This window comes from Phaenicophaeus curvirostris, chromosome Z (assembly GCF_032191515.1).
Source record: "Phaenicophaeus curvirostris isolate KB17595 chromosome Z, BPBGC_Pcur_1.0, whole genome shotgun sequence".
Classification (NCBI taxonomy): Eukaryota; Metazoa; Chordata; class Aves; order Cuculiformes; family Cuculidae; genus Phaenicophaeus; species Phaenicophaeus curvirostris.
The window spans coordinates 68,250,093-68,275,277 of NC_091431.1; the positions used below are offsets into that span (position 1 = coordinate 68,250,093).

The 25,185-nt window shown below is 40.6% G+C and overlaps 1 protein-coding gene across 11 annotated transcripts in view; it reads right to left on the reverse strand.

Moving 5' to 3' along the window:
* The window catches only part of CELF4 (CUGBP Elav-like family member 4), a 718,003-nt gene that overhangs the window by 306,180 nt on the left and 386,638 nt on the right, over nucleotides 1-25,185 (reverse strand). For all 11 annotated transcript variants that reach the window (XR_011339356.1, XR_011339355.1, XM_069879841.1 and 8 more), the window contains exon 3: nucleotides 1,950-1,998. Coding sequence is in view for 9 of the 11 variants with exons in the window: in XM_069879841.1 (XP_069735942.1) it covers nucleotides 1,950-1,998 (49 nt within the window). In the remaining 2 variants the exon portion in view is untranslated. The remainder of the gene's footprint in view (nucleotides 1-1,949; nucleotides 1,999-25,185) is intronic.

Consider the following 25,185-nt stretch of genomic DNA (forward strand, 5'->3'; position numbering starts at 1 on the left):
AGTTTGAAAACCCTTCCCAGAATGCCAAGCATGCGTTCTCTATCTGTGATTTGCATTAAAAAAACAAAAAAAAGAAAAAAAAAAAGAGTGATTGGGAGCTACATACCCTGTAGGCGCACTAAGCAAATTGGCCAGCCTAATTATTATTTTTTGGTATGTCTAATTAAATAGACAAAAGGCCCTCCCTTCACTCTTGCTGTCGGCAGGAGTTCCACTGGAATGTGCATAATGTCCCCTCATTTGCCCAGGCAGCTGAGCCTTTCCCTTTTCCCCTAGGAGACTGGAGTTGACAACTGCCCATGGCTTACCTAATTCTACTCAGACACAGAGCCAGATCGTCAGACAGGAAAGGAAACAGGGTAATTGACCTGGTTCTGTTAAAAACCACCGGACAATGCTGTATGATGTGACATGCCTTTGTTGCGGGTTACAAATGTGCTGTGGCCCTTGATAGTAGAACTTGCTATCACAGAGCCCATCAAATACTTTCTGCCCAGTGTTGGCCAAATTCCCTCAAATTTACTTTACGGGGACTCTAAAACTGCAATATTTATCCCTGAACTTTCTGGCATTTTTCCAGCACTCAGCTCTTCTCCTGCTCTGCAATTACATGGCACCACAGCTCTTCCTTACAGAGCCTCTGTTGACCTGCTGGTTTCACCACTCCGTATCACCAGACCTTTAACTACAAGAGACATACAAAGCCTTCCAATGACTTGAGTCACTGGAGAGTTTCAGCCTCACACTGATGCAGACAAAGCTTCAGGTATCCAAAGCTTTCAACTGAAAAAAGAAGAAAATTTTAGTGCCTTTTTTGTGTGAGGCATTTTACTCCTTTTGAGTAGTTGTTGCTGAGAATTTACACTAATGCCAGCACAAAGACAGTCATCCCATAAATGAGGAAGAGCTTATGTCTATAGTGAAAATTAAACTGTTTTCACACATCTAAGAGCTACATCATTACTAAATGACAAAACCTACTCCCACATTTATATAATATGTAAGCACTAGTATTTTTACTGCATATAGAGGCAAAAGCCTCTCTATTTTTTTTTCCCCAAAGAGGTAGGGATACAGAGGAAGGAAACATCATGTCACTACATATATACGTGTGTGTGTGTATGTATGTATAAATGTACAGATGTAAGAAAAAAACACAAACCCCAGAATGATTATTTATCCAGCATAACAGACCATCTCACACTTTCTCAGTGAGCTCTGTATTTGATGTGACAAACAGGCCCCTATTAGAAGAGTACGGTGAAGTATCACCACATCAGTTCTGGTAGAAAACCTTTTACAGGAAACACCTTATCACCAGTGATCTATTGAACAGTCACTTAGCAAAGCCTTCCAAATCCACTGTGCAGGATGGAAAAGCAAAAGACCAGCTCCTGATTTCTACTACACCTATACAAATCCTGAATAACTCCCTGAGACTGAGAGAAGTCTTCAGTTTCCACAAGAGGTTTATCCAGATAAGCTTATACAGGTGCAGAACACTCTGCTACCTAAGATTTTGCTTTTCCTAAAAGCAGAGTTGCTTCAGTCCAAGTAGAAACAATGAGGTCAGAGAAAGCATAAAATATCTGCTTTATTCTAACCAAATAAACACCTCTGCAGCTCAGCCTGACATAGGTCTGAAAAATCTGCTTTGCCGTCACTGCTGTTAAAGTTTGTTAAGTCAGCGCCTGATGCTTCACTTCTTAACGAGGCAGTTATTTGTTTCCCAGGCAATTGCTGGCACCTGCCTGCCTTTTAAAATCAAATAATAATTGAATATGAGGAAAGTGAGACGAAGTAAAGGAGATTTAATAAAGAGAATCTTTGCTGCAGAGGGAATTTTTTTGGCAGTGATTACGTTACTAATTGATCAGCACATTGCCTGAGAGAAGCCAGAGACAACAATTATACTTAGCACTGTGTCTGAAAGCAATGCAGTCAACTACCTCCTCGGCTTTCACTGTCCGCTGGTTTCACCTGGATTGGTCTGTTCATCTGTAAAAAAGAGCAAAGAGAGATATATAATTAATGGTGAAATCAAACATTCAGATACAGAGGTTTGCTTTAGCTTGTTGTTTTTTTGGTTGTTGTTGTTATTTTGGGGTTTTTTTAACCATGCATCATAGTTAGCAGCAGAATTTAGAAGGAGGGGAAAAAACAATTAGTAAGCAAAGAAGTAAACATGGAGTACAGGCTGCTTCTTAGTCCAAGGTAAATTGTTGTCACCCTATTTACCTGATGGGGATTTTGTTGAATCTCCCTGGGAGAGGGATCTGACTCATTTCTCACAAGGTCACAAAATTTTAAACATAACTCTTTAAATTTCTGAGTTTCCTCTGGAAACATTGTTGTGTCAGAGCAGAAATGCTTTGTCAGAACATTGGGATCAGTGAAACTTCAGTTTCAAAGATTTCTTGAGATTGACATGATAAAAAGAAAATGGAAATGTGAATTCTGCCTTCTGTGTTAGTTCAGTGCAATAGTCACCTGTAACATTTCAGACTCCATTTAATACCTGGGGAATGGGACTTGGAGCTGGTTTGTCCACATGCAGCAGGAGTGCTGACTATTAGGACTTTTTCTTTGGGCTGGGGAAGAGGGTAGGATATGAATCAAAACTCTGTTGCTTTTTCAGACAGCTTTTTCCTTTCTCACATCACAACATAAGCATATAAAAACCTTGCCATCATGCTGTGAATAGGCTCTCTGTTCTGTTCTCCAACTTATCTTTTCCCTTACTCTCTTAACAAGAGCATCACAGACGTTCACTATTATCAGAGCTAGTTGCTCCCAGGAGAGAGGGCAGCAGGTGTCCATGATCATCTTCACCAATAGTGCCTAACATGATGTGGGTACCTGATGAACAGGGATGAGGATATACCCCTTCTGTTAATAACTGGAGGTTCAGATTGGAGGAGAATCAGCGGAGATTTTGATCTGAAAGCCCCTCCTTGCCTTTTCCTTTGTGTCATTTAAAGCAATCCTTACACTGTGCAGATGGACTATTCAAAATATCTTTCTGTAGGTGACCACCCTTGAATGGAAAGAAATTATCCTTTAGATTTGGCAACTAAAGAATGTGCAAGTTCAAACAGGTATCACAGGGAGCAGGAAGTCAGAAGGCAATGGAAATGTCCTATTATATTGCTTCTCAGCAAAGTCAGAAGACAAATTGGCTGATGAGTGTCACAGGTTGCCTTCAGGTAACTCTGTGTCACAGTTTATCCCCAGCCCAGCTTGACAGCTAAACACTAGCAGCTGGGTTCCCACTTCTCTTCCTCTCTTCCAAGGAAAGAGGAAGGGAAAGGAGAGAAAAAGATTTGTGGATAGGAAGCTAAAAAAGAAAGACCTTTAATGAAATAATAATAAGTTAAATATTATTAACAAGAAAATAATAAAATGTCTACAAATATACCAAATTGCCTCCCTTGCCCCCCACCTTTCAACGACTACTTCACCGCAGACGCTGCAGAGCAGACACAGCAAAAGCTCCCAGGCTGGACTCAGGAACTCAATTCAGGAGCACACGGATCCAAGATGAAGGCAAAAAGGCAGACAAGGTCCTCAATGGATGTCTGCCATCAAAGAAGAAGCAATTGACCCTTATGATCCCTCACTTTTATACTGGGTCTGACGTATATGGAATGGAATACTCTGTTGGTCAGTTTTGGATCACCTGTCCTGTCTGCTCCTCCCCACAGATGTGATCTTTTTTCTCCCCTTTCACTTACTGACATTTCACCAACTCAAGGATGGCCTTGATTTCTGCAGGACTAAGTATGAGCAGTGGCTTTTCTGCATACCAGTGCCCCGTGTTATCACTTCTGCAGACAAACTATCTGAAAAATATGCAGTTATCTTTCAGAAAATGAAGTTACTTAGATGAGGATTAGCTGAAAAGTTAGAAAAGTGATTCTGCTTTAGCTCACATCAGAACACACTGTTCCTCTCTTATTTGTGGCTAATCACAGTTGGGCAGCAAGGTTGTTAGTTTTCCTAATTTCCTAATTTCCCTGCTTTTTTTGGAAAGTGGTTCATAATCATTTAGATTTATTCTAATGGCTCCACACACATATTTAGTAATAAAAAGTTATCAAGCCGGCTGACAAGTAGGTTAAGATGATGGAGAGCCTAACAAATTCTGCTGCATTGTTGTCTCAAGAGGAAAATGCACTTAGCCATAAACTGGCTATAGTTAGACTCACACTCATCAAGAGAAGGATCAATGGCTCCAGACGCTACTGAGCAATTTCTGCTCTGCTGTATGCTTGTGTCATCCAATAAAGTGAAGTGTTAAAAGTAACAGAAGATCTGGTACTGGATAAACCTTGTATCAGCTCCAGCTTCTGCAACTGTAAAGACCTGTCGCTCACACATGTACCACAAGATATTAGCAGGGCCAGAGGTGATATATTTAGCAGCAGCTGGAGTTGGACATCTTGCCATAGGGCTTCTGTAACTGCATGCAGGCAGCTGGCTGTAACAGACATTTCAAGAGCTGACATCACGTGGATGAGCAGCATAATTTGTGTTATGTAATTCCAAATGGCTAAAAAGTCTGATTTTAAGCCACTCTAAGATTGGTGTCTAAGATGAAAAGGATGAATGTTCTTCTGCAGTGACTGTTCCTCTCCACTGGTCATAAAGACAGTTTAGTTAGGTGAGATGAACTTCTTGGTTCTCGTGCAGGATAACAAAGTCAAACTGCCCAGTTACTGCCCTTTTACTTCCCTCAGATGCTCAACCACTGCAATTGGTTTGTGTTTAGAGCAGGCTGGTGTTGACACCATCCATGTATCAAGTTCTGACTGTAGAAGTATTAACTTCTGACAGCTGCAGTCACGCTATATATTATGGGTTCCTAACATGGACACAATGACTAATACAACTCAAATCGTTGGAGAAAGGGGTCAGAGCTCCCTGATGTTCGCTCCAAGACAGCCAGAACGTGCATCCCAAGCAGCCAGGAATTTACAGGAGGTGTGCAACATACAGCACTGAGATGCAATGCCTGGGTTCCAAAATCATCACAACTTTTCAATGCAAAACACTCCCTAAACCTACCAATGTATGTACAGTTCGGAAACCTGCTAAAGGCCATGAAATCCCCACCGAACTCAAATAACCTTTGTACCTAGCCTTTAGAAAGACTAGACAGAGTTCTTCTTACTTGTTAAATTGGATGTGGTCAGTTTGCAAAAGGCAGAGGAGTTCATCAGACCCTTTAGCAAAAATGATAGGACTGATATGTATGTTGGCATTTTTTTTTTTCAATTGGGGCATAAGAAGGCAATCTCTAAGAAAGGGAAAAAAAGAGGGAGGGAATGAGCATCCGACAGAGAGATAAAAAAACTGGGGAAATTAATAAGTAAAAGGCTAGTGTAATTTAATGTACACTATGATTTATACACTTGACAATTTCTTTATAGACCAAAGAGAAAGTGCTGCCTGCACGGAGCCCATAATATAAATTGAGATCATCTTGACATGAAAGACACCAATTATAGGGAGAAACACTGAGAGGAAAATAATTAAGTTTCCTCTCTCCATCTATGTTTTTTTTTTTTTCTTGCTACGGGCTCTCTGGGAGCAAGGAGCTGGCATGGGCAGCAGAAAAGGGCTAAGTGGGGAAATAAAATGGCAGAAAGTTGTATCTTTCTCAGTCTGAGGAAATGCTGTCTTGGGAAGAGGGGAAAGCAGAGGTTCAAACTTCCTGCTAGTTTTTCAGGTCAGAGTTGTTATGGGTTTAATACAAAGAAACAGAAGATTATACTCTAAACTGTGGTCTTCAGAATAGGTATTGGGGGAATATCGATATGGACATCTTTATATATGTCCTGTCTTGGAGGTGCTTGAGAGTGTAATAGGAAAAAGAAGATTTGCCAGTAGGCAAATTTGATTAATACCATGGGTATCCACATGGGATCATAGCAGGTACAGATGCAGCTGTGAGTTTTTATTGATTCTTATCACTAGAAGTCTTCAAAAGAGATTTGACAATATGGAAAAAGACCTGGGTAGGCTGATACAGCATTTGAACTGGCAGATGGACTGGATGAACTCTTTTAGGCTCCCCTCTAGGGTGCGCTATGCTTCTGTCCATTGCAATGGTCCTTCTTTCCTCTGACCATGGATGTTTTTTATCCTCTCCTTTGAAATATGATCATGGTTTCTTATTCTATATTAACTCTTCTGGGCTGCCACCGTGAAAGTAGTATACTTTTTACCATCAGTTAACCTAGAAAGAGTTTATGTTCTCTTTAGCCTCCCTCTTATCCTGTAGGACCTGACTAATATTTTTTATTGCCTATATAAACTGTGAAGTTTCCTGACATTATGGTACCAGAATGCCTGGTTATGAGTTATAAACTCATTATAAATCAGGACAATATGTTTATCTTCATTTATGATCCAGAGTCCAATTTGGCCACAAATTTGCTTTCAAGAGCCTCACTCAACAGCAATGCTGTAGCAGAGATGTGCTGGGTGCCACTGAAGAACAAAGGGAATTAAGCAAGAGCCAAAAAGTTTAATTCAGGTTTCTGGTTACATGCGACATACTCACTTTTCAAAGGGGCGGCAAATGTATGGCAAATCAGAGTTTTATCCACAACTGTGTTCCCAGTGTGGTCTCAGGCAAAGCTTGTGTCTCAGATTCCCTGTCTATATTGGGAATTCTGGGCACTGGGTACCACTACAGCTGTTAACTGGCTCCATTCCAGGAAGGGGGGCTGCATGTCCTTTTTCCACAAATGTCCTAAGTCTTTGGGGTTGTTGGAGGAATCAGAACTTCAGGTGCATCACACTTCGCATTTTCCTTTGATTATTTGCACTTCCATCTCTGCTGAAAACCAACTTTACTATCACCTTTGCGTACCTTGGACAAGATGATCATACTTGTTATACTTCATACTCTTCTATTTGCCCTATCCTCCCTTTTACCTAAACCCAACCCATTCAAGTAATACCAGATGTCATCCTCTCATACCAACTTGCCATTTGCCCCACCTACCCCCACCCCAATCCCCCCTGCAAGCAGAAACACGACATCATTTTTCATGTCCAATTACAGCCACCGTGGTGCCACTGTTAAAAGACAGCACAGGTACTCCTGTCAAAAAGGGTTTGAGTTACAAGAAGCGATGAATTACAGCAAGCCCGTTTTCAATTCTCCACAGAAATGAAATGTCAGAGCTTGCTGCTGTATTTTTCTCAGCACCATCAGCTGCAGGCCACTGCAGGAATTAGACAGGGCACAGACGCTTTTCTGCATCATGATTTTTTTTTTCCTAAGGTTGTCGTTTTCTCCCCCACCAAACTTTTTCTGTTCCCTCTGGCTTTGATATTAATTTAGAGCAGGTAGAAGGATCACCTGGGAAAGAAGAGTAGGAAGAAGAGACAGCTGATTTCGCACTGTGGCCATCTTTCTTCCTCTTACTGTTCATACTCTTTTCTTTCTTATCTCACTCACTTTTTCACTAGTCATTAACATACCTGGTGTTTCTTGCCAGGGCTAAAGCTCTACTAGGCTTTAGAATATATAAATACAAAGATAAAAAGAAGAAGGGGAAAAAAACCTCAGAATGATGGAGACATCATGAATACAGTGAAATGGAAGGAAAAGTGAGAAGAATGGGAGACTACTGAATATCACTGAAATTTCATTAATGGTTAGGAAGATCATCTCCAAGGCACCCAACAGCTGTGTTGAAGATATCTGCTGCTTTTGTCTCAGGAAAAAGTCACTTCAGAAGACAAAAAGTGATTCTAGAGCTTGCATGATCTGTAAGCCCATGGAAGATTACCACAGTGATCATCTATCTAAGGAGTCTTTCTACTCCTCCCTAGAGGGCTCAAGAAAGTTGAATTCTTCCTGACAACAGGTTGGAGTGTCTGATTAGGGCTTTGTATCAAAAACTGTGAATAAAGGTATTCTATTGTCTGTGTTTCCTGAAGTTCCCAAAGAGTAGGGTACAGTGATACAGAGTAGAGAGTAGAGGTGTTAACCTCTGACAAGTTCTATTTCTAGCTCCACACAGGTCTTCTGGATGAATTTGGACATAACATTATGTCTGCCTCTTTCTCAGCTTTCTTCAGCAATGAAGATAAAGATATCCTAATATACCATGAAGGTGGTTGATGAAAAAATTTATATAAATTCTGTTGTTAAACAAACAAACAAACAAAAGTCCAGTAATTTACATAGTTTAATGATGCAGAGAAATATAGCAGCAAATAACAATACTGTCTTGCTCACTTGTGTTTTATTGTGTTTGTAGTTGTTCAGGCAATAGAATGATCCATGATGAAACACTGCTGTGACCTAATCACAATGGATAGAATGCTGTTGTGAGCTAGCAGGTCTTAGCAAATGCTTGTTGGGCACTGCTGCATCTCTGTATATGCTGGTTAGCCTCACAAAAGAAAATCCCATCCTGGAACAACTTACTTCCCAAATTTGCCATGTAGTTCTTGGTGATGTCATGAAATAGCTCAGATGTTAATTTGAGGTATAAATAGTCTAATAACTACTCTGAATTTACCAGAAAATATATCTATCCCAAATTTCCTCAGTAGGAAATGTTTTCTGTTCAAACTCTCACCCTAAAACACTAAGAGAAATTTCATTTTACCATTTCTGCCATCTTTTTGGGGGTCTGCCATGTACACAGTAGTAATTCCACTGAAGTCAACACAGCTGTTTAAGTGAGTAAAGGTACTGGCAGGAATTTACTTTTACGAGTGGGTCATAATTTTTAAAGCATTGACCAAAATCTGCAGTGCTTTAAGGCCCTAAGGAAATGCAAAGTATATTAGTGTCAAAGTTGGAAAGGCCAAGAAAATCACCTACAATTGAATTCTGTATGTGTAATTGCAAAGTTCAAGTAATCACTCTGTTCCTGATTCTGAGTGACATAATTGAATTGTAGTAACCTAAACTAGATAGCCATAAAAGTGAATCCAAAGCAATCTCCTGCCTCTGGAAAACAAACAAATAAAAACCAAACAACAAAGTCAGGGCCCAGGTCCTCAGCTTGGAGATATTTCTGTGAATGTTGCAGAATCAAGAAAGCTGCTCCAATACAGGTTAGCCACACAACCAGCTTTCTGGTTTTGAATATTACAGCTGTAAGGCATAAAGAAAAAACCTGTCCCTGTGAGAACAGAGATAAGTGCTATGGTTGCATGAATTGCTACGTGATTACACATTAAACATACTTCTGTGTAGGCAGTGCAAATTGATACAATGTTGGGTTAATGAAAGAGCATAGAGAGGAAATGTTTTAGAAAGTTTGATGAAAAAAAATCGCATTGGCTTGCCTTTTGGGAAGCACTCACTAGGAATACACTGCAGCTGAAATGACTCTATCCCAAACCTCATCTGAGTAATGGACTCTTTAATTCCTCCCTACCATCCTCTTCCCTGACTAATGAGATGTGTGTCATAGACATGTACACAAATAGATAACAGGACCTTAAATGGGAATGTATGAGATATAAAAAAAAAATCTTGAAGTGTCTGACCTTTACAAATCAGTCAATGCTCTGGTGCCTACCCCTGAGAATGATTGCTGCCGGCCATCCCTGCACTCTGAGCGTATTTTCTATATATCATATAAAACACATTATAATCCATCCATCTAACTATTGATTCATCTTTCCTCTTGTCTCCTGTATACAGATGAATCTGGAAGGGGCTTAAGTTCAGTTCAGGTTCATGTGCCTATGGCTTTGAACTCAGAGCTTTCTCCCTACTAAACAGTTTGTGTTTGAGTTTGAAGAAACTCTTAATCTTATTGGTAGCAAAATAAAACCTTTACCAATACAACAAATCCTTTGGTTTGTACTTTGCCTCGCTGGGCATCTATTGCTCAATCTCAGATTGCCTCTGGTTTTAAATGAAGCGGAAACAGGTGAGGGGCCAACTCAGGCGTTGGAAGGTTTGACGACAGTAGAAGAAACAAAACACAGGATGCTTCAAATAACAAAGCATCATTTTCCAAAACAAGAGAGACATCGCTCGTTATTTTTCAGTATTTAAATCTCATAAGTACTGTTTCATATGCAAATCTGCATGTAAAGGAAACAGCAGGCATCTCCTTAAAGCTTTGGGCAGCCACACAGTAAAAATGATGTTTGATAGGTCTATTTCACGTGCTAGACTTTGCTACCACACACACATCATGCCCTAAGGTACTACTGTTCTGATCATAGACGGGTGTTTATTCCCACTCAGGGCTTTTGTCTGGCTTGAGCACTTGACCTTTCTCTCCTGGGAGAGAAGGGTCTGATGGATGCTGACTTTGGCTTGTGAATTGTGTATGTAGTCCCAGGCTCCCTGCTTATACAAGGAGTCCCTGGACATTCAGTGAGTATGCTCAAGCATGTAAAGAGTCACAGAACAGGCCTACTGGTGAAGCTAAGCTATATAAAATGGTCTATTTGTCTGTGTATTGTGACAGTGGAGGTACAAGTTTTGAAAGGACATTCTGCTCATTAAATCTAGTTCCCTGCTGCTACCGTGAGCAAACGCAAGGTGAAATTGTGTTCATAAATACCTCAAATAAGAATATAAAACTAAGTTAGTCTTTTGCTGCCTTTTCCTCCCTTCCTTCCTAGTATGAATAGAGATAAGCGTTTCCACAATCTCACCTCTCTTCTAATTTCCCACTTGAGTTTATTTCAAGACAATTTACATTCAATTTTAAAACGTGCCCAAATCACCTTTTATCTAAAATCATTCTTTGCTATCCCCGGAATTTTCTATTAGCCAACTCTGCATGCTTTCAGTTAAAAGCAGCCAAATTCTCTTCTAGCCAAGATATTGTGATCCCAAACATTTTCAGGGCAGAGCAATAGCATAACAGGCAGTCCTTATAGACACAACAAAGATAGCCCTAAACTATCCTACATGGCTAACAAATAAATGTATCTAAGAGGCAACATAGGACTTAAATAAATGATATGAGTATGTGCCAAAGGTTCCTAGATCAGTTTTGCAATGTGCGTTCAGCTCGGGTGTTTGTGGTTGTAAGTTTATGTGCCCACTGCCTAGTTAAAAGCTTGTATAGTTTAAAGCTTGCTCTCGGACCTTGTACCTGAGTTGTCTCATGGATGGTTTCCGCATTGATTTCCTCTGAGTCTGCCCAGCAAGGCGTGCAGTGGGTGCTGTTCCAGGCAGAAGCACAGTCTGGAGCGTGCTCAGGAGTGCCTTGGTGAGGAAGTGCAAGTAAGGCGAAAAGTAGGGCATTCTTTGCATATGGGGCATGTCATGGTTTTGTGCATGTTGGGCACCCTGCACAGAAGCCAGAAGCCTCTTCAGCATGGATGGGAGCGGGTTAGGCAAGCAGGACTGAGAGACAGATGTATTACTCAAGGCATTATAGACATAACCCCTGCTCCTCATTTAGAGATGAACATCTGTTCTCATCCTCTCCTTGTCCTGAGCCCATGACCTCTGGCTGTTGGCTCTTCCCTGCTGTGCTCTTCATTCTCTAGGCTTTATCTCCTCTTCTGAAGCAAGACCCAAATTCTGCCTTTGCCACTAATGGTTGTTTGGCTTGACTCTGTAGGCAAGGCCAAGATCCCATTGACTTCAATGCTTTCAGTGCAAAAGGAGCTTGGCCACCGTCCATCCAGGAAGATTAGACCTTCTGTGCTTGTGGCTTTGTGTGCCTGGCTACAAAGATAAGAACCACGGCCAGCCCTTTTGCCCACGGAGAAATGCTTTCCACAGCACTGCCATTTAACAAACAACTGAGTAAGCAGTGTAAATTAACTAGTTGCTTTCACCCACTGCCAGCATCATGAAATAAAGTCTCTTTCACTGATATAAATGTGCAGGTAGCCTCAGGACCTGAATTAAAGCATAACATCCCCAGGAAAGAGAAGAGGCTACCACAGTGTTAAGGTTGCAAGCAGGGTTTTCTTTGGTACAGGATTAGATCCATCTGGGCCAGAAAGTGATTTTTCCACAATACTGGTCCTGCTTTCAAGGGAGTTATGTTCACTTTTTTCCTCGCACCATAATTTCCCTCCTCTGAAGGCTTAAGGTTATCTGTGGGGTAAGTTTGCTGCAGGATAACAAATAGCAATCCATTACCTTAGTCCTGCACCCCTGGAGAAGCAGACCTAAATCTATTCCAGAAAGGGTAATACTGAACTTCTGAAGCACAGGGGCTTCCTTCTCAAAGCACACCCCTATCATGATACAAGTGGTATGGTTGTGCTCTCCTTTCATCTCTATTAATAAACAAATATAGTCTAATTATTTTAAAATAATCTCAGTTAAGCCCCAATTGAACAGAAAAATACCCCACCCTAGCAGCTATACCACCTTTTTCACCAGTTCTTCTAAACAGATTTGAAATCACACCTCAAATTACATGTGTGAAAAACCTTGCCTAAAGATAAAACTCTTAACTGTGCACTGGGTCAGGTCATCAGTTGCTGAAGGAACTTGCAAAAGGAAAATAACAAAAAATAATTTAAAAACAACAAGTAAGGAAAGACTGAGGGAAAGAATAAGATTTTTTAAATCTTGACAGGGCCTATTTAAAGAAAAATCTTCTGTGGAAGGACTTAGAGAATTAACTTTTTCTTCAGTCCTTTTTCACAGCTAGGAAATACATTTTAGGGGGAGAGTTTAAGCCAATCCAGCCACCTAAGATAGTCCTCTATTCCTAACAGCAAATAAATATATACAAGCAGGAACCTTGCAAGCATTAGTATAGCACTGAAGAAGAAGATAAACAAAAAATGCTTAGCTTCTCAAACACTTCCTGAATTAGGAAAAGCATGAAAGTCTTAAAAACCAAACTAAAATGCTACAATCTTTTCAGATCCTCAGTTTCAATGCAATTTCCTGGGCTAGTTTCAGCTAGTACAGAATCAGGTCCTCCGATGTAAAAGGAGCTACCCTTTCACCCACATCTATGTATAACTGTTATCATCTGGTCCTGTGTTTTGACAATTATCTATAACATAATTATCAGTCTGATGAGTATCACTGATTAATTATGCCATCCTTCAAAGCTGATCTGGGTATTCACAATAAACAAACACCCTGGTTGGGTAACAAAGGTGATTTTCTTGTGTCTGTTCCAGCCAGCAAAGGCTAGCAATCTCATTCCACCATGGAGTGATATGGTTGGAGACTCCCAAGGATTTGTTTCTGATCTATCATTTATGTGGAGCTGCTTCTCTTCTGGTCCCTGACTTGACTGCACCCTGGGTTTTCCCCTCCCAAATAATAAACATTTCCTCTCCAGTGCAAGTTCTCCAACAAGAGTGATGTCTGATAATAGTGCATCACTAATGCTTTCCTCCTCTAATTATACCTAAACACTGCCTTTCTTTCTTTTGCTCCCTGAACAATATTTTTTTCCTTTTTTTTTTTTTGCATCAACATGTACCAAAGCATTAAACAAGACATTCCATTAATTTCTTCATCATCATAACTTAAGCCTGGGACATACCCTTTAAATATTCATTCAGCTATGAAAACTGGGCATTAAAATTTTAATAATGTCAAGCTCATTTGAACTGAGCTCCTGAGGGACTATTACGATACAATTAGAATAAATATGATGATTGATTTGGTGTAAAGGTTCACCTGTCCGCATCTGTTAGTGGTTGGAAGCAGCATGCCACCTCTGGCATCACAGTCAATAGCTCCAAGTTATTTACTCCCTTTGTCTTTGCTCCCATTTGATTTTCACTGTCTTGCCAGCTTGACCGCCTTGCTTGCTCGCATAGCATGTTCAGCTTGGATAAAGTTGGAAGAGGCAATCCAGAGAGACCTCATTGAGAAAGGACAACTCATCCAACTGCATTTGCCTCCCTCTTCCCCATTCTTGTGCCATGACATTTGATTAAAGACAGTGTTGATCAGAGACATTAGAAGTTCAGATATAAACTTCCCGGCAGTACTAGCCATTAACCTTTTTACAGTATGTATCTGAACTCCCAGGGTCTGATTCTTCTGTGTGGATCAGTAGCAAGCCTAAATTGCATTGGCATACTTGTTTAGCATGGAGGAGAACAATGTTTCCTGCTTTCTAGCAGTGTCTCTCCAAAATCACAGCAGAGAAATAGTCTCAAAATGTGACACTGATGGTAAAAAAAACACAGAGAAGGGAAACCGAGCAAGAAATCACAGTACTTAAAGAACCTTCTATTTCAAACACAGGATGTTCTCAAATACTCAGACAGATAATTAAAAGATTTTAGTCCACAGAGTGAAGAGCATATCTGAAAATATGGGCCAGGTTGCACTTTCTCTCTCTGCAGTGTGAATAGGGTGTTACATTGTGTAAATATGAAATTAGATAAATTGGAGCCATAAAGCCATGACCACTCTTTTGGTCATGAACAATCTTTTTTTTAGGTCCCCTGCTGTAAATAACATTCTCATTAACTCTCATTGAATTAGGTATAAGGTAAAACTCTCTGTGTTTAAAGGTAACCCTAACCTACCCCAGCTTACAAACACTGCCAGTGTTTCCAGCTTTTGGTGCCTTACCATCAGGCGCCTGATGAAGAATGCTTTCCTTAAATCCACAACTTCTGGACTTGAGCAACTTTTTAACAAGAATTTTAATTCCAGAACAAAAGAAATTTCTTAATGCTCAAAATATCACTCATAGAAAAATAATATGTGAAAACAATCTCTCATTTATATTATCATATCATACAGAATTGCTTGAGATAATTTATGATTGATGCATCTTTATAGCAGGCAATGTTAATTATTAGAAGCATTATTTTCTTTTCACTGTTTTAAGCTGTTTCTTTCCCCTCTGTTCTTTGCTTAAAGCAAATACTGATCATAAATCTGTCACTATCTTTTTGAAATTCAAATCAAGTCCAGTTCCCGTTCCTATTCATTGTCTCTTCTGCTGCATTATTTACTTCTCTAAATCTAGTAAAAATATATAAAGCTGTCCCAAAACCCACTCTCTACTCAAACCTAAAGAAAATAAGAATTCTTTTACTAAATTTTGTAGAACATAATTACAGAAGCATAAATCTTTAGACAAAATCCTTACATCTAGGATCTGCTCTTACTGTCAGCACCTTGTTGTTGCTACTGTATGATGAGCCTGGCACTTTTTTTAGTTTACTTAGCACAGAAGTATAATACCTCATAGTAACCATAATTTGAGATCAAGTGTAGTTTTAGTGTTGCGTATTGCTCTCTAAGAAGATCTTTGCCATTTACTTTGTTACCAAGATGCTTCTACCAGTAAATACTGTGTCCCATATATAACAAACTTTTCCTATTTGAACACATATCTTTGTACTGTCTGTATGAAAGGTCACAGGTACCCAGGGCTAGTTAGATCAGCTGTGACCATCCTTGCTATTTGCTGTCAGATCATGTAATTGAGGAGACACGAGTGTGCATTTGTGGCTGTTTCTACCCTGACAGTGAAAAGTAAAATTTCTTGGGGTAGCACAGTTATGGGAAATGATGGTCACAAATTGATGTTAACTTTTGAAACCATGCCTGTTTGATTCTGGAAAACACCCAAAAGCACAAGACAACCACAGCAAGCACTAAAGGCAGTTACCGAAGTTGCTTACATGTAATGGACATATGTGGTCCTCTAAGATTTCTACAGCTTTTTGAGGTCTCCTTCCCTGTCCCCCCACCCCTCATAAAGGAAGAGATGTTTTAAAATAAGCTCTGCCCATACACATTGCAATTTAGAGACAAGAAAGGGAGATAATGGCCATTGGATGCTGATTTTCTCAGAAGGAAAAGAGCAATTTGGAAGGTGTGAAGTCTACTTCCTATGAATGCCAGTGTGGAAGGACACAGCCTTAAACTCTTTTTTGAAGTTTATTACCTATCATCTCCTTCACCAGTTAGTTTCCTCCATGGAAAAAGGGATTAGACAATAGTCTTTACCTTCAGGGCCCATTGTGAGGATTAATTAGATATTATTCCTACAAAACTGTAAAATTCTAAAATGCTATATAAGCTCTCAGTGTTATTATAATGTGCCATACTCTGCATAACATATACCGCAGCAATATTACCCCTTGGTTGTTCAAGACCACAGAACCGCTGTTTCTAATTGAGTTAATGTCTTCATAGGTTGGTAATTTAATAAAACAGACTGCTTAAACCAGCAAGGTTTTGATTAAATGGGGTGTATGCAAAGGGGAATTTATATTTTTAGAAGCTCTGTAAATCCAAGGTATCAAGGCACAGATAATGCCAGTATAATAGTCAATTATACAGAGAGGAAGGAAGGACAACTGGAAGCTATCTTGGATGTTGCTGTCATGTGTCGCTGTAGTCAGGTATTTTGGGCTGATCTCAAGAGTGTACATGAGTAAGTGACAATGTGCACATACAGATGAGAAACTGCACTTCTCCCACTGCTCACAGTTATTTTTTTTAGAGGCAAGAAGGCTATATCTTATCATATCATGTCCCTTATTTGACTTCAGAGAGAAACTCAATTGTTTCTTTCTAGCTGGCTTTATCCCTTAGTTTAGCTCTAATAGTGGAAGGAAAATCAGAAATTTTAGGAGAGATCCTATTTGCTTAATGACTTCGCTTGTACTTAAGTCACGGATGCCTTCCTAAAGCAAGCACTGGCCTTGCCCAGGCAAAGAAAATGGGCTGCTTGGAGACCTCCAGAGGGAGCTCTTGGCTGCCTAAATTTAGAGAAGTAAATTATGCAGACCCAGTTTCCTAGATGGAGAAATTAAGGATTTATTCCAAGAAGCCTGCTTCATTAGGTACTTACAATGTACTCAAAAGTTAGTTACTTCAGAACACAGACTGGATCACACCTTTGACTCCAGCGATTGCCTGTCTGAAGTGATTTTGGACTGTGAGATCAGCTCCAAGAACTTCCACTCTCTGCTTGAGTCAGTAGGAAAAATCTGTCTTGAACTTGGAAAGGCAAAGGAATGAATCCCTCCATCGTGACACTTTTCTGTGATGTAAATGCCAATTCACCACTACTTCTGGACTAGGGGTCAGCACCGCTGAGGGTTAAAAGTTTTTTTCTTACATCATCTCTCAAGAGCTTGCAGTCAGGCAAATCTGAAATCAAAGTGATATTTTCTGTTGTCCATCTGACCATGAAGAACAAAGTAAGCCAGGCACAGCTAGGCTGGCTATTTTATATATAATGAACAGCACCCATAAAGCTAATGAGGAGCTTTTACAGCTGTTTGTTGAGCACTGATAGATAATCAGGAACAGGTCCAAGCTGCAAAGTTTCATCTGTCAAAAGCTAAGCAGAAACTTTCCATAATAGAGGCCAACCACAAAATTCAGATCCTGACACAAACACAGCCAGCATAGCAGGTCATATGGCAGTTGTATTAGTGGCTGAGATTACTTCTCATTCAGAAATCTGGCTCATTAAACATTTACTCACTCACATCTTTATCTGATCCAGCCAAGCTCACCAGCCCAGACATCTGCACTTCTGCAGGGCTCCATTCAGACACAGGGAGCTGTTGGATTTTCAGCATAGACAAGGATGCCTTTTTCTGCAGATACAACCAGACAATGGGGACCTGAGGCCAGGCATCAGCCCCAAGTAGGTTTTTCAGCAAGGCAACCAAGATTCTGTGTCTCCAAAGGAGCTGACATCAGCGCTTTCGCTTCAGAAGGGAAGAGTGGGCTCAGCAGAAATGAAAAACAATAGAGAGTGGGAAGTCAGACATCAAAACTGGATGTTTTCCTTTATCCCTAAATGTTGTTCTCCAAGTTTGATGACAGGTTATTGGTCTTGATATTCATTAGTCTTTAGCCCACCTTATGGCAGTGGTCAAGCTGCTTGATGAAAATTGTCTTCCTTAACCAGCCTTTAAATATATACTGAATACTGAAGTTCAGGAAAGGTTTGTGCCCTCACAGAGCTTTGAGTAAAAGACTCAGGAAAATTTGCTTGATTTGCTTGTGGCTTCAGGTACTGTGCTCATTCCTCACAATGACCTTATTAGACCATCATCAGAAATGTTGTTTTGATTTACATTAATTTCATGCCAGGCAAAAATTTGTCTTTCTCCCCCTGTTACAGGCTCCATTGAGTCAGTGTTGGACAAAGGGAATTAAAAATTCAGCTGCTTCATGTGAGATGGTGTATGTGCGTGTGTGTGTGCGCGCTTTAACTAAATCATTTATGGTCAATAATGCCAGGTTATTATAGGTCAATAACTTTCAATTATTCACTAGCCTTGCTGTGCTCCCACTGTCAGGCAGCACACTGGCATGTCGGCTCTCGAGAAGCAAAAAGCTCATGATGGAAAAGCAAGCACAAACACAGCTTGAGCAGAGAAAAAGAAAACTGAGAAAGGAGAGAGTGTGAAAAGTTATAGTTGCTCTCAGGAGTATCTTGGGGAACATGTGTGTGACATACTCTCTCTTTCTCATACATTCATGCACACTCAGCCCCAAAATTCATTCTTCCTGTGCTTCCAACTGGTCAGATGTCAAGCAATCCAGATCCCAGGACTGCATGACCACAGATCTGGTCCTGAGTGAAAATTCTCTCTCATTAAGGCCTACAAGGTTGAGCTTAATGCCACAGTAGCCTACAGATTGTCTGTGTTTTGTGTGTGGATAGTTAAGGCTTACAGCTGCCTGCTCTGTACTGGGTACACAAGAGAGGAAGAGTATCAGGGTTTTTTTGGTTTTGTTTTCTTTTTTTTAAGTTAGGCTAAAAATATCAATAAAGAAACAAAAATGAAGAAATCAAAAATTGCAAGACAACATGAGAATTGTATTTGTCCCCATCACAATTACATTAGCATTAATGCTCTGTCCTGAGTCTTATGTGAAATGTGGTCAGGAGGTTTCAATGGCAGGAATGTGCAAATAATAGTCTGTCCCTGTGGAGACTGCAGGAGGCAAAAGCCATCCCTACAATTTGGCAGCAACTCGTTTTACTCCTGGAGAGTCTGAGTGTGCTGTTCCCAGCCAGATATCCTGAGATGACAAGACAGGATGCAGGAGTTGTGGGATGGACTCATCTCTTGTAAGGAACAACCAGTGGAAAATGAGCTCCTCTGGAAAGTGGAAGCAGGGAGTAGGTCAAAGACTGGGAGAGGAGACAAGAAAGAATAAATCTGCTTTTTCATTGAAAACAGGGCATCGTAGCTATCTGCTTAGAAGCCTTTTTAGGTTCTGTGTTGACCCTACTTCCATTTAGTACCAAGAAGATGCCTTCTTTATGAAATAGCTCAACACTGATCATGCTCTGCACACAGAGAGGGACTCAGCATAGGGGAAAAGACTTGCCTTTTCCTGATGTCTCAGGCAGTGGTCACTGCTGGAGATAACATCCCCGGCAGCACTAGCTTTGTTGACTCCCATATCTGCAGAGTTGCCATAGGCAATGAGGAGTTAACAGGAGCTCTGAAGAGCTGGTCCATTTGAATGTGAATAATGGGAATACTCTCCTTCAATCCTGTATTCAGCACAGGGATGTACAGAGGTATAAAGTTAATCACTAGCTGGGCCACCCCTATTTCCAGAAAAAGAACTTTAATACCTCCTTTATCCAATGAAGTACCATTGTTATACCTGCATATTATGAAGGGTTTATTAAACCGGTGATAATCTATTCAAGATAAAGTGATCTGTATGGCCAACTGAGCACAGATCAGACAGAATGATGGGAGGTTATTGTTAAAATATGCAAATTCACATCCTATTGAAATGCAAACCCTCCAGATAAGATTTTTTAATAAATCTGGTCTTTTTTCACTGCATGAAGGTAACCTAATGTTTATTGACTTCAAGACCATATAATGGAACGTAATATCTATTAGTCAGATCCTTGCCTCTCTTTCGATTACTGGAGGTACATGTTCTGGCTTCTGAAGAATTTTTGTTTTATGGTTTGGTACAAAAGAAAAGAGATTAAACCCCCTGAAATTAATTAACTTCCTTCTACCCAACAGCCCCCTTCCACCTCAACTGCTGTCATTAGTTAGCCAAGTTAAAGGAAGCAGTACCCATCAGCTGAGAAACTGTCCACTATTCTTAGTGTCTGGAAAAACAGCCAAAATGAGAAATGCTGCTAATGCATAACACCTCTGTGCTGTGCAAGACAGAAATTAAGACTTTGTGATGCCGCCTTTGGGTTTACTATTACCATGCCAGAGAAAGCTAAGTAGAGTTTTATTTCACCTTTCTGTAAAACAGGACTATGAAATAGCTTGACCTGATATCTGTGTGTGTGTTTCTGGGTGTAAGACTTGTTTAATGCATCTATTCACCTTGCTTTCATGAACTGTGGGGACAGGTGGCTACAGAAGCAGACACAGTTTCAGATACCAAAGCAGTAGTTGAAATAAAGGCTTTTATTTTAGTGACATACTAGCTCTGTGATGGCAAAAGCTGAGAACCTATTTCTGCTTAAAGATTGTCTCCTCAAGCCTCAGAAAAATCTGCATACTGATGTGGATTAATACGAGATTTGCAGTGTCTGGTGGAGGCTGGAGGTTTGTTTCATATTCCAAGGCAAAGGTCAACAGAGTGAAAGTGTCCTAAAACATAGTTTCCTAGCTCCTTGGAAAAGCAGCGCCCATCTCAAAGAGGATTATTCATATTGCTGGTAGTCTCTCCCAGCTGTTTTGTTGTCCAGTTGGGATCTTGACCGTGGTTTCTTCCACTGAACATTTACGGCGGCTGGTACTTGTTAGTTACCGAGTGGAAGCAGTGAGACAAAGGGAGGGCCTGGGCAGGGGTTGGTGTCACTGCAGGGGATGGGGCAGGCAGCTCAGTTATGGGCTTATACAGGCAGGATTCAATAAGCAGTCAAAGATGTGCAGCCTGGGATGTGTTACCAGCTGCCTACACTTGGTTATCTGAAGAAGCCGCACCTTTTCTGACCCACACTGTTCTGCACAGACAAGGTTATATGACAGATCAGGGCATACTTTTCATACAGGGGCAAAAATCTAATCCTTTCTTTCACAGCAGAGCTTTGGGTTCCATTGCAGCTGAAGAACAACCCAAGCTAAACCTTTCCGGACAGTTCACCTATTAGGCTGATTAGGATGTGAATAAAATGTGCTGCCTTCCTGTGTGTCCGTGGTGGGAACAACACTTCCGTTTCCCAATCTGCACTGCTGCCAAAACAGACTCTCTGCCCAGGCACCCTTCTCATCAGTCACTTCACTGGGTATACCACCAGTTATAAATTAGCCCTTAATAAAGATAAATCCCGTAGGAAGGATATGGATAATATGCAATGCATTAAGCCTGCAAATTAAGATGGTCTGATTTAGCCTGGCTTTAAAGCTCCCAGCTTGCATTAGGACTAATGATGAATGGATGTACGTCCCTGGCTGGACAGGAGTTCTGTCAGGGCAAGGCTGCCCAGCAGTGACAAAGCCGGCATGGAGCAAGTGCTCTGCTCAATATTTATTAGGTCTTCCACACTCCCCCTGCTTGGGATGATTGTAATACTGGCACTTCTCTGGGAACTATTGACTTTAATGGTCCTGAAGTTCATTAATAAGACCTAACAGAGGGCAGTGGCTACTGGCATCATTTGCCCATTGATTAGACTAAGGAAACTGAGGCACACGGGGATGTTTTTGGAAAGGCTGACCTGCACTGTGCTCTCAGTTTTCCATTCCCTGGCTCTAAGCAAAACCCTGTATGTCACTTTACTTAAGCACTTTCAATCACACTTGGGAGTGTGACTAGCTGTAGGGATGTAGGTGACATTTTAAATCTCTAAGTGTGGCCCAAGGTGGTTACAGCTCAGTGGCCTGAATTCTCCTAGCAGATTAGTGGAGGAGCACAGAAAGGAAGCTCTTTCCTACTCTGTCTCCTGAGTTGCAGTTTGGATGATATAGCAGCATGGTCTGCAATGCTCTTTTCTCCAGGTACATATACAACTGTTTCTAAAAAGCACCCTTCTTCATGGTGCGGCACACTTTGCAAATAAACATCTGGAGACTGTTTCTGTCCCTGTGTGACTGAGCAGTCATAGAGTTCTAGTTAGCCTCCCTTACTGTCTGAGCTCCTGCAGGACGGAAAAAAAGCCTGTTATCTGGTCTCCCATCTACAATATATAGTCCAGAAAGTAATCTCTACATGAGATCAGGAAGGAATAAAACCCTTTAGTGGCTTGTTCACCCATCAAGGTCAGGGTCCGCATGGGATAGAGTACACCAAAGTACGAATTCTGCAAAATGCAAGGGAGCTGCTATATTAGGGGAGGTCCTTTGTGATGGACATTTAAGAGAAATCAGTTTAAGATTCACAACTGGAGAGCATCAGGAATGGGCTGCAGCCCGCCAAGGGTTAAGGCACTTTGTTCTGACTGCACATGTAATATAGGGGATGAAAATTCTTTCAAATAACAAACATGACAACATCTATGGTTTTAAATGTTTAGTTTTGCACTAGTGTGCAAGCTTGTCACAATAGGATATCTTTACTGGATGTCACACTGAACTTATTACTGGGGATGACTACATTCTATAGTGCATCTCTATGTTATAGCTTTTTTAAGATATGGATGTTGTCATCGTATTCTCTGGAGATGTGTTCTGTTTCATGGAGAGGCTGTTTTATATAATCTCTCATGAAAGCTTAAAACAACACTAGCAGGAACAACAGTAATGAAAAAAAACTACCTCCTGAGAACAACAAAGTGGTGGCACAGGCAACAAAATCTCATCACCCACTACAAGGTGGCAGACTTAACTCAATTCATGTGGTTGCACTTCTCATTTCACAAGAAGGCTGGCTCACATTCATCCCCAAGAGGACCAGCCCTGTCACCCCACCCTGGGAAGAGCTAATATATATTACTTTATCAACTAACATCAGAATTTTTCATGACATCCCAGTGGTGTAAGACAGAACACAGAGGTTGTGATTGCACATCTGTGTGGTAAAAACAAGGCTCCAGCATGGGTTTATGTCCACTGAGTGTAGTGATCCACAACGTGTGTCTCCTGGTACTTCTGGCTGCTGCTCAGTTATACTCAACTCAACCAACAGAAACAAGGGTTTAGGTTTGGTCAAAGATACCAAACACAGTGGAGTGTACAGTAGCAAGCACACTATTGAGGCACAGTAGAGCTTGAACAGTAATGAGAATTTGTACATAAACTAAGGTGGCCTTTTCTCCACTGTTCTCCTCCCCTTCTGTGTCACTGATCTGTTTGGCTCTGCCATCGACCCTGATGTGCCTCTGTCCAGGGGCTCAGACCAAGTACTAGCAAGTGGAGCTCTGCGCCAATGACTGCAGCTGCCGATAATATCTTTTCTTTCCTGGACACAAAATGTCAAATCTCACAGTTTACGACTGTTCTTCCTTATGCCTCCCTCTGCTTCTTGCAGCACAGATTTGGTCAAAGTAGAGGTGATAGGAGAGAAGAAACAGGGAAAGAATATCCAGCATTAATTCAGAAAAACATTACTAATGAGAGCAAAGGATTATCCCATGATACCTTACCCTGTGATCCAAGGTATCAGAATGCCCCAATCTAAGCAGAAAACAAAAGAAGTTCTGTCCAGCCAGAGATGCACAATAATTTGCTAGGAATTCCCAGATCTAGTAGTTATCTTATTATAATTGTGTATTTTTCATTGCCAAACAGCACTTTAAGCCACATATCAATAACAAGAAGTTTGATGGGCAGCTGATGAAAGAGAAGAACTGCGTGTTTTTTCCCCTTTTCCTTGCTTTTGTTTATTTCCCCTCTAAGGTAAGACAGGTTACTACCGATCCATGAGAAGGAAGAGGACTTTGTGATGAGGGAGTGGGATTAAGGTGACTCCTGGTTAATTTTTATAATGCTGGAGATACATATTGAACTGAAGGAACTTGATATGGCTGTATCCTGGGGGCTGTGTACTGTGTATTTGTATTTGTGTGTGTTTCTCCACCTCCCAGGCTGGAATAAAAAAGGCCAAGCAGGAGAGACCTGTGTGTGCTTGCACTTGACGGTAACATGCTTCTGGCTTTACTTCAAGCCCAAATTAACTGCATAGATTTGAAAATTTGACCACAAACATAAGAGTAAAATACTTAAGGGAAACTGTTAAAGTCAGACAAACAAATTTAAATGCAAAACTACTGATGGAGGATGAGGGAAGTGGTGAAGAAAAATCAAAGACCTGTTGTATAAAGGAGCTGAAAGCAAGAGGCTGAAGAAGTCTTATAAAAAAGAAGTATAACAAGTGCTGTCATGGATGATTATAAGGGTTTGAACCTATGACCTACAGCAACAAGAGCACTGGCCTTTCTCACTTGACCTGAGGAGATAATGTTGTTAGCTGAGGTTAGGGAAGGCAGGTGATAAGTCGCTGTTCAAATACAAAGCAAAGATGTCCTTTTGCTCCAGATAATTAAACTAAAAACATAAGCAAACAAGGCCTGAAGTTCTGGAATTGCCTGGCAAAGTCCCTGAAATCCCCTAAGAAATGCTACTAGACCTTCTCACCTCAACAGCATTCACATATCTTTATGAAATGCCATTATTTTGGGGATATTCTGCTTAAAAGGTACCAGTCTAGACGCAAACAAACTACACCTGCAACCACATCCCAAAGAGTAATATGGAATTTTACCGTACATTGAATTAATACAGAAATTCCTGCATGACGTTGCTGAAATGCAGCCATTTCGAGGACATAAAACTGACACCATTTAACCATGCACCTCCAACTTTGCAAGACAGTAAAAGCTATGGAAAAAGGTGAATTCCCTTTTTAAAGGGCAGCAGCAAATTGCTTAATTTTTTTCTTGACTCATTTTTTGCATTTCTTATGAACATTTAAATATTGTGTTGTGTGGCAATGAAGGTTAAAAATACCTCCAGCTTTCCAAGATTTCATATATAGCCATATTAAATGAAGCTGAGAGTTCCATTTTTTGTGCAGATGTGTGTCTGCTTATCCAATCAGGAATATGAAATACCACAATATAATCTGCTGATCAATCACAACTCACCAACAGAGCCTGAAGGGTCAACATGCATAGATAGCAATCCAAATACGCAAAAAGGGAGACAAAATGCAGCTTATAGTTAAGAATAATTACAAACAGTGAATTAACAATTAGCCAGTCATTAATATAAATTATTTGGGATGTGAAACTACATGGACTAGCTATGAATATATTTAGCCTAGAACATAAGAAAAAGATTATTTCACATCAACAGCATGACATT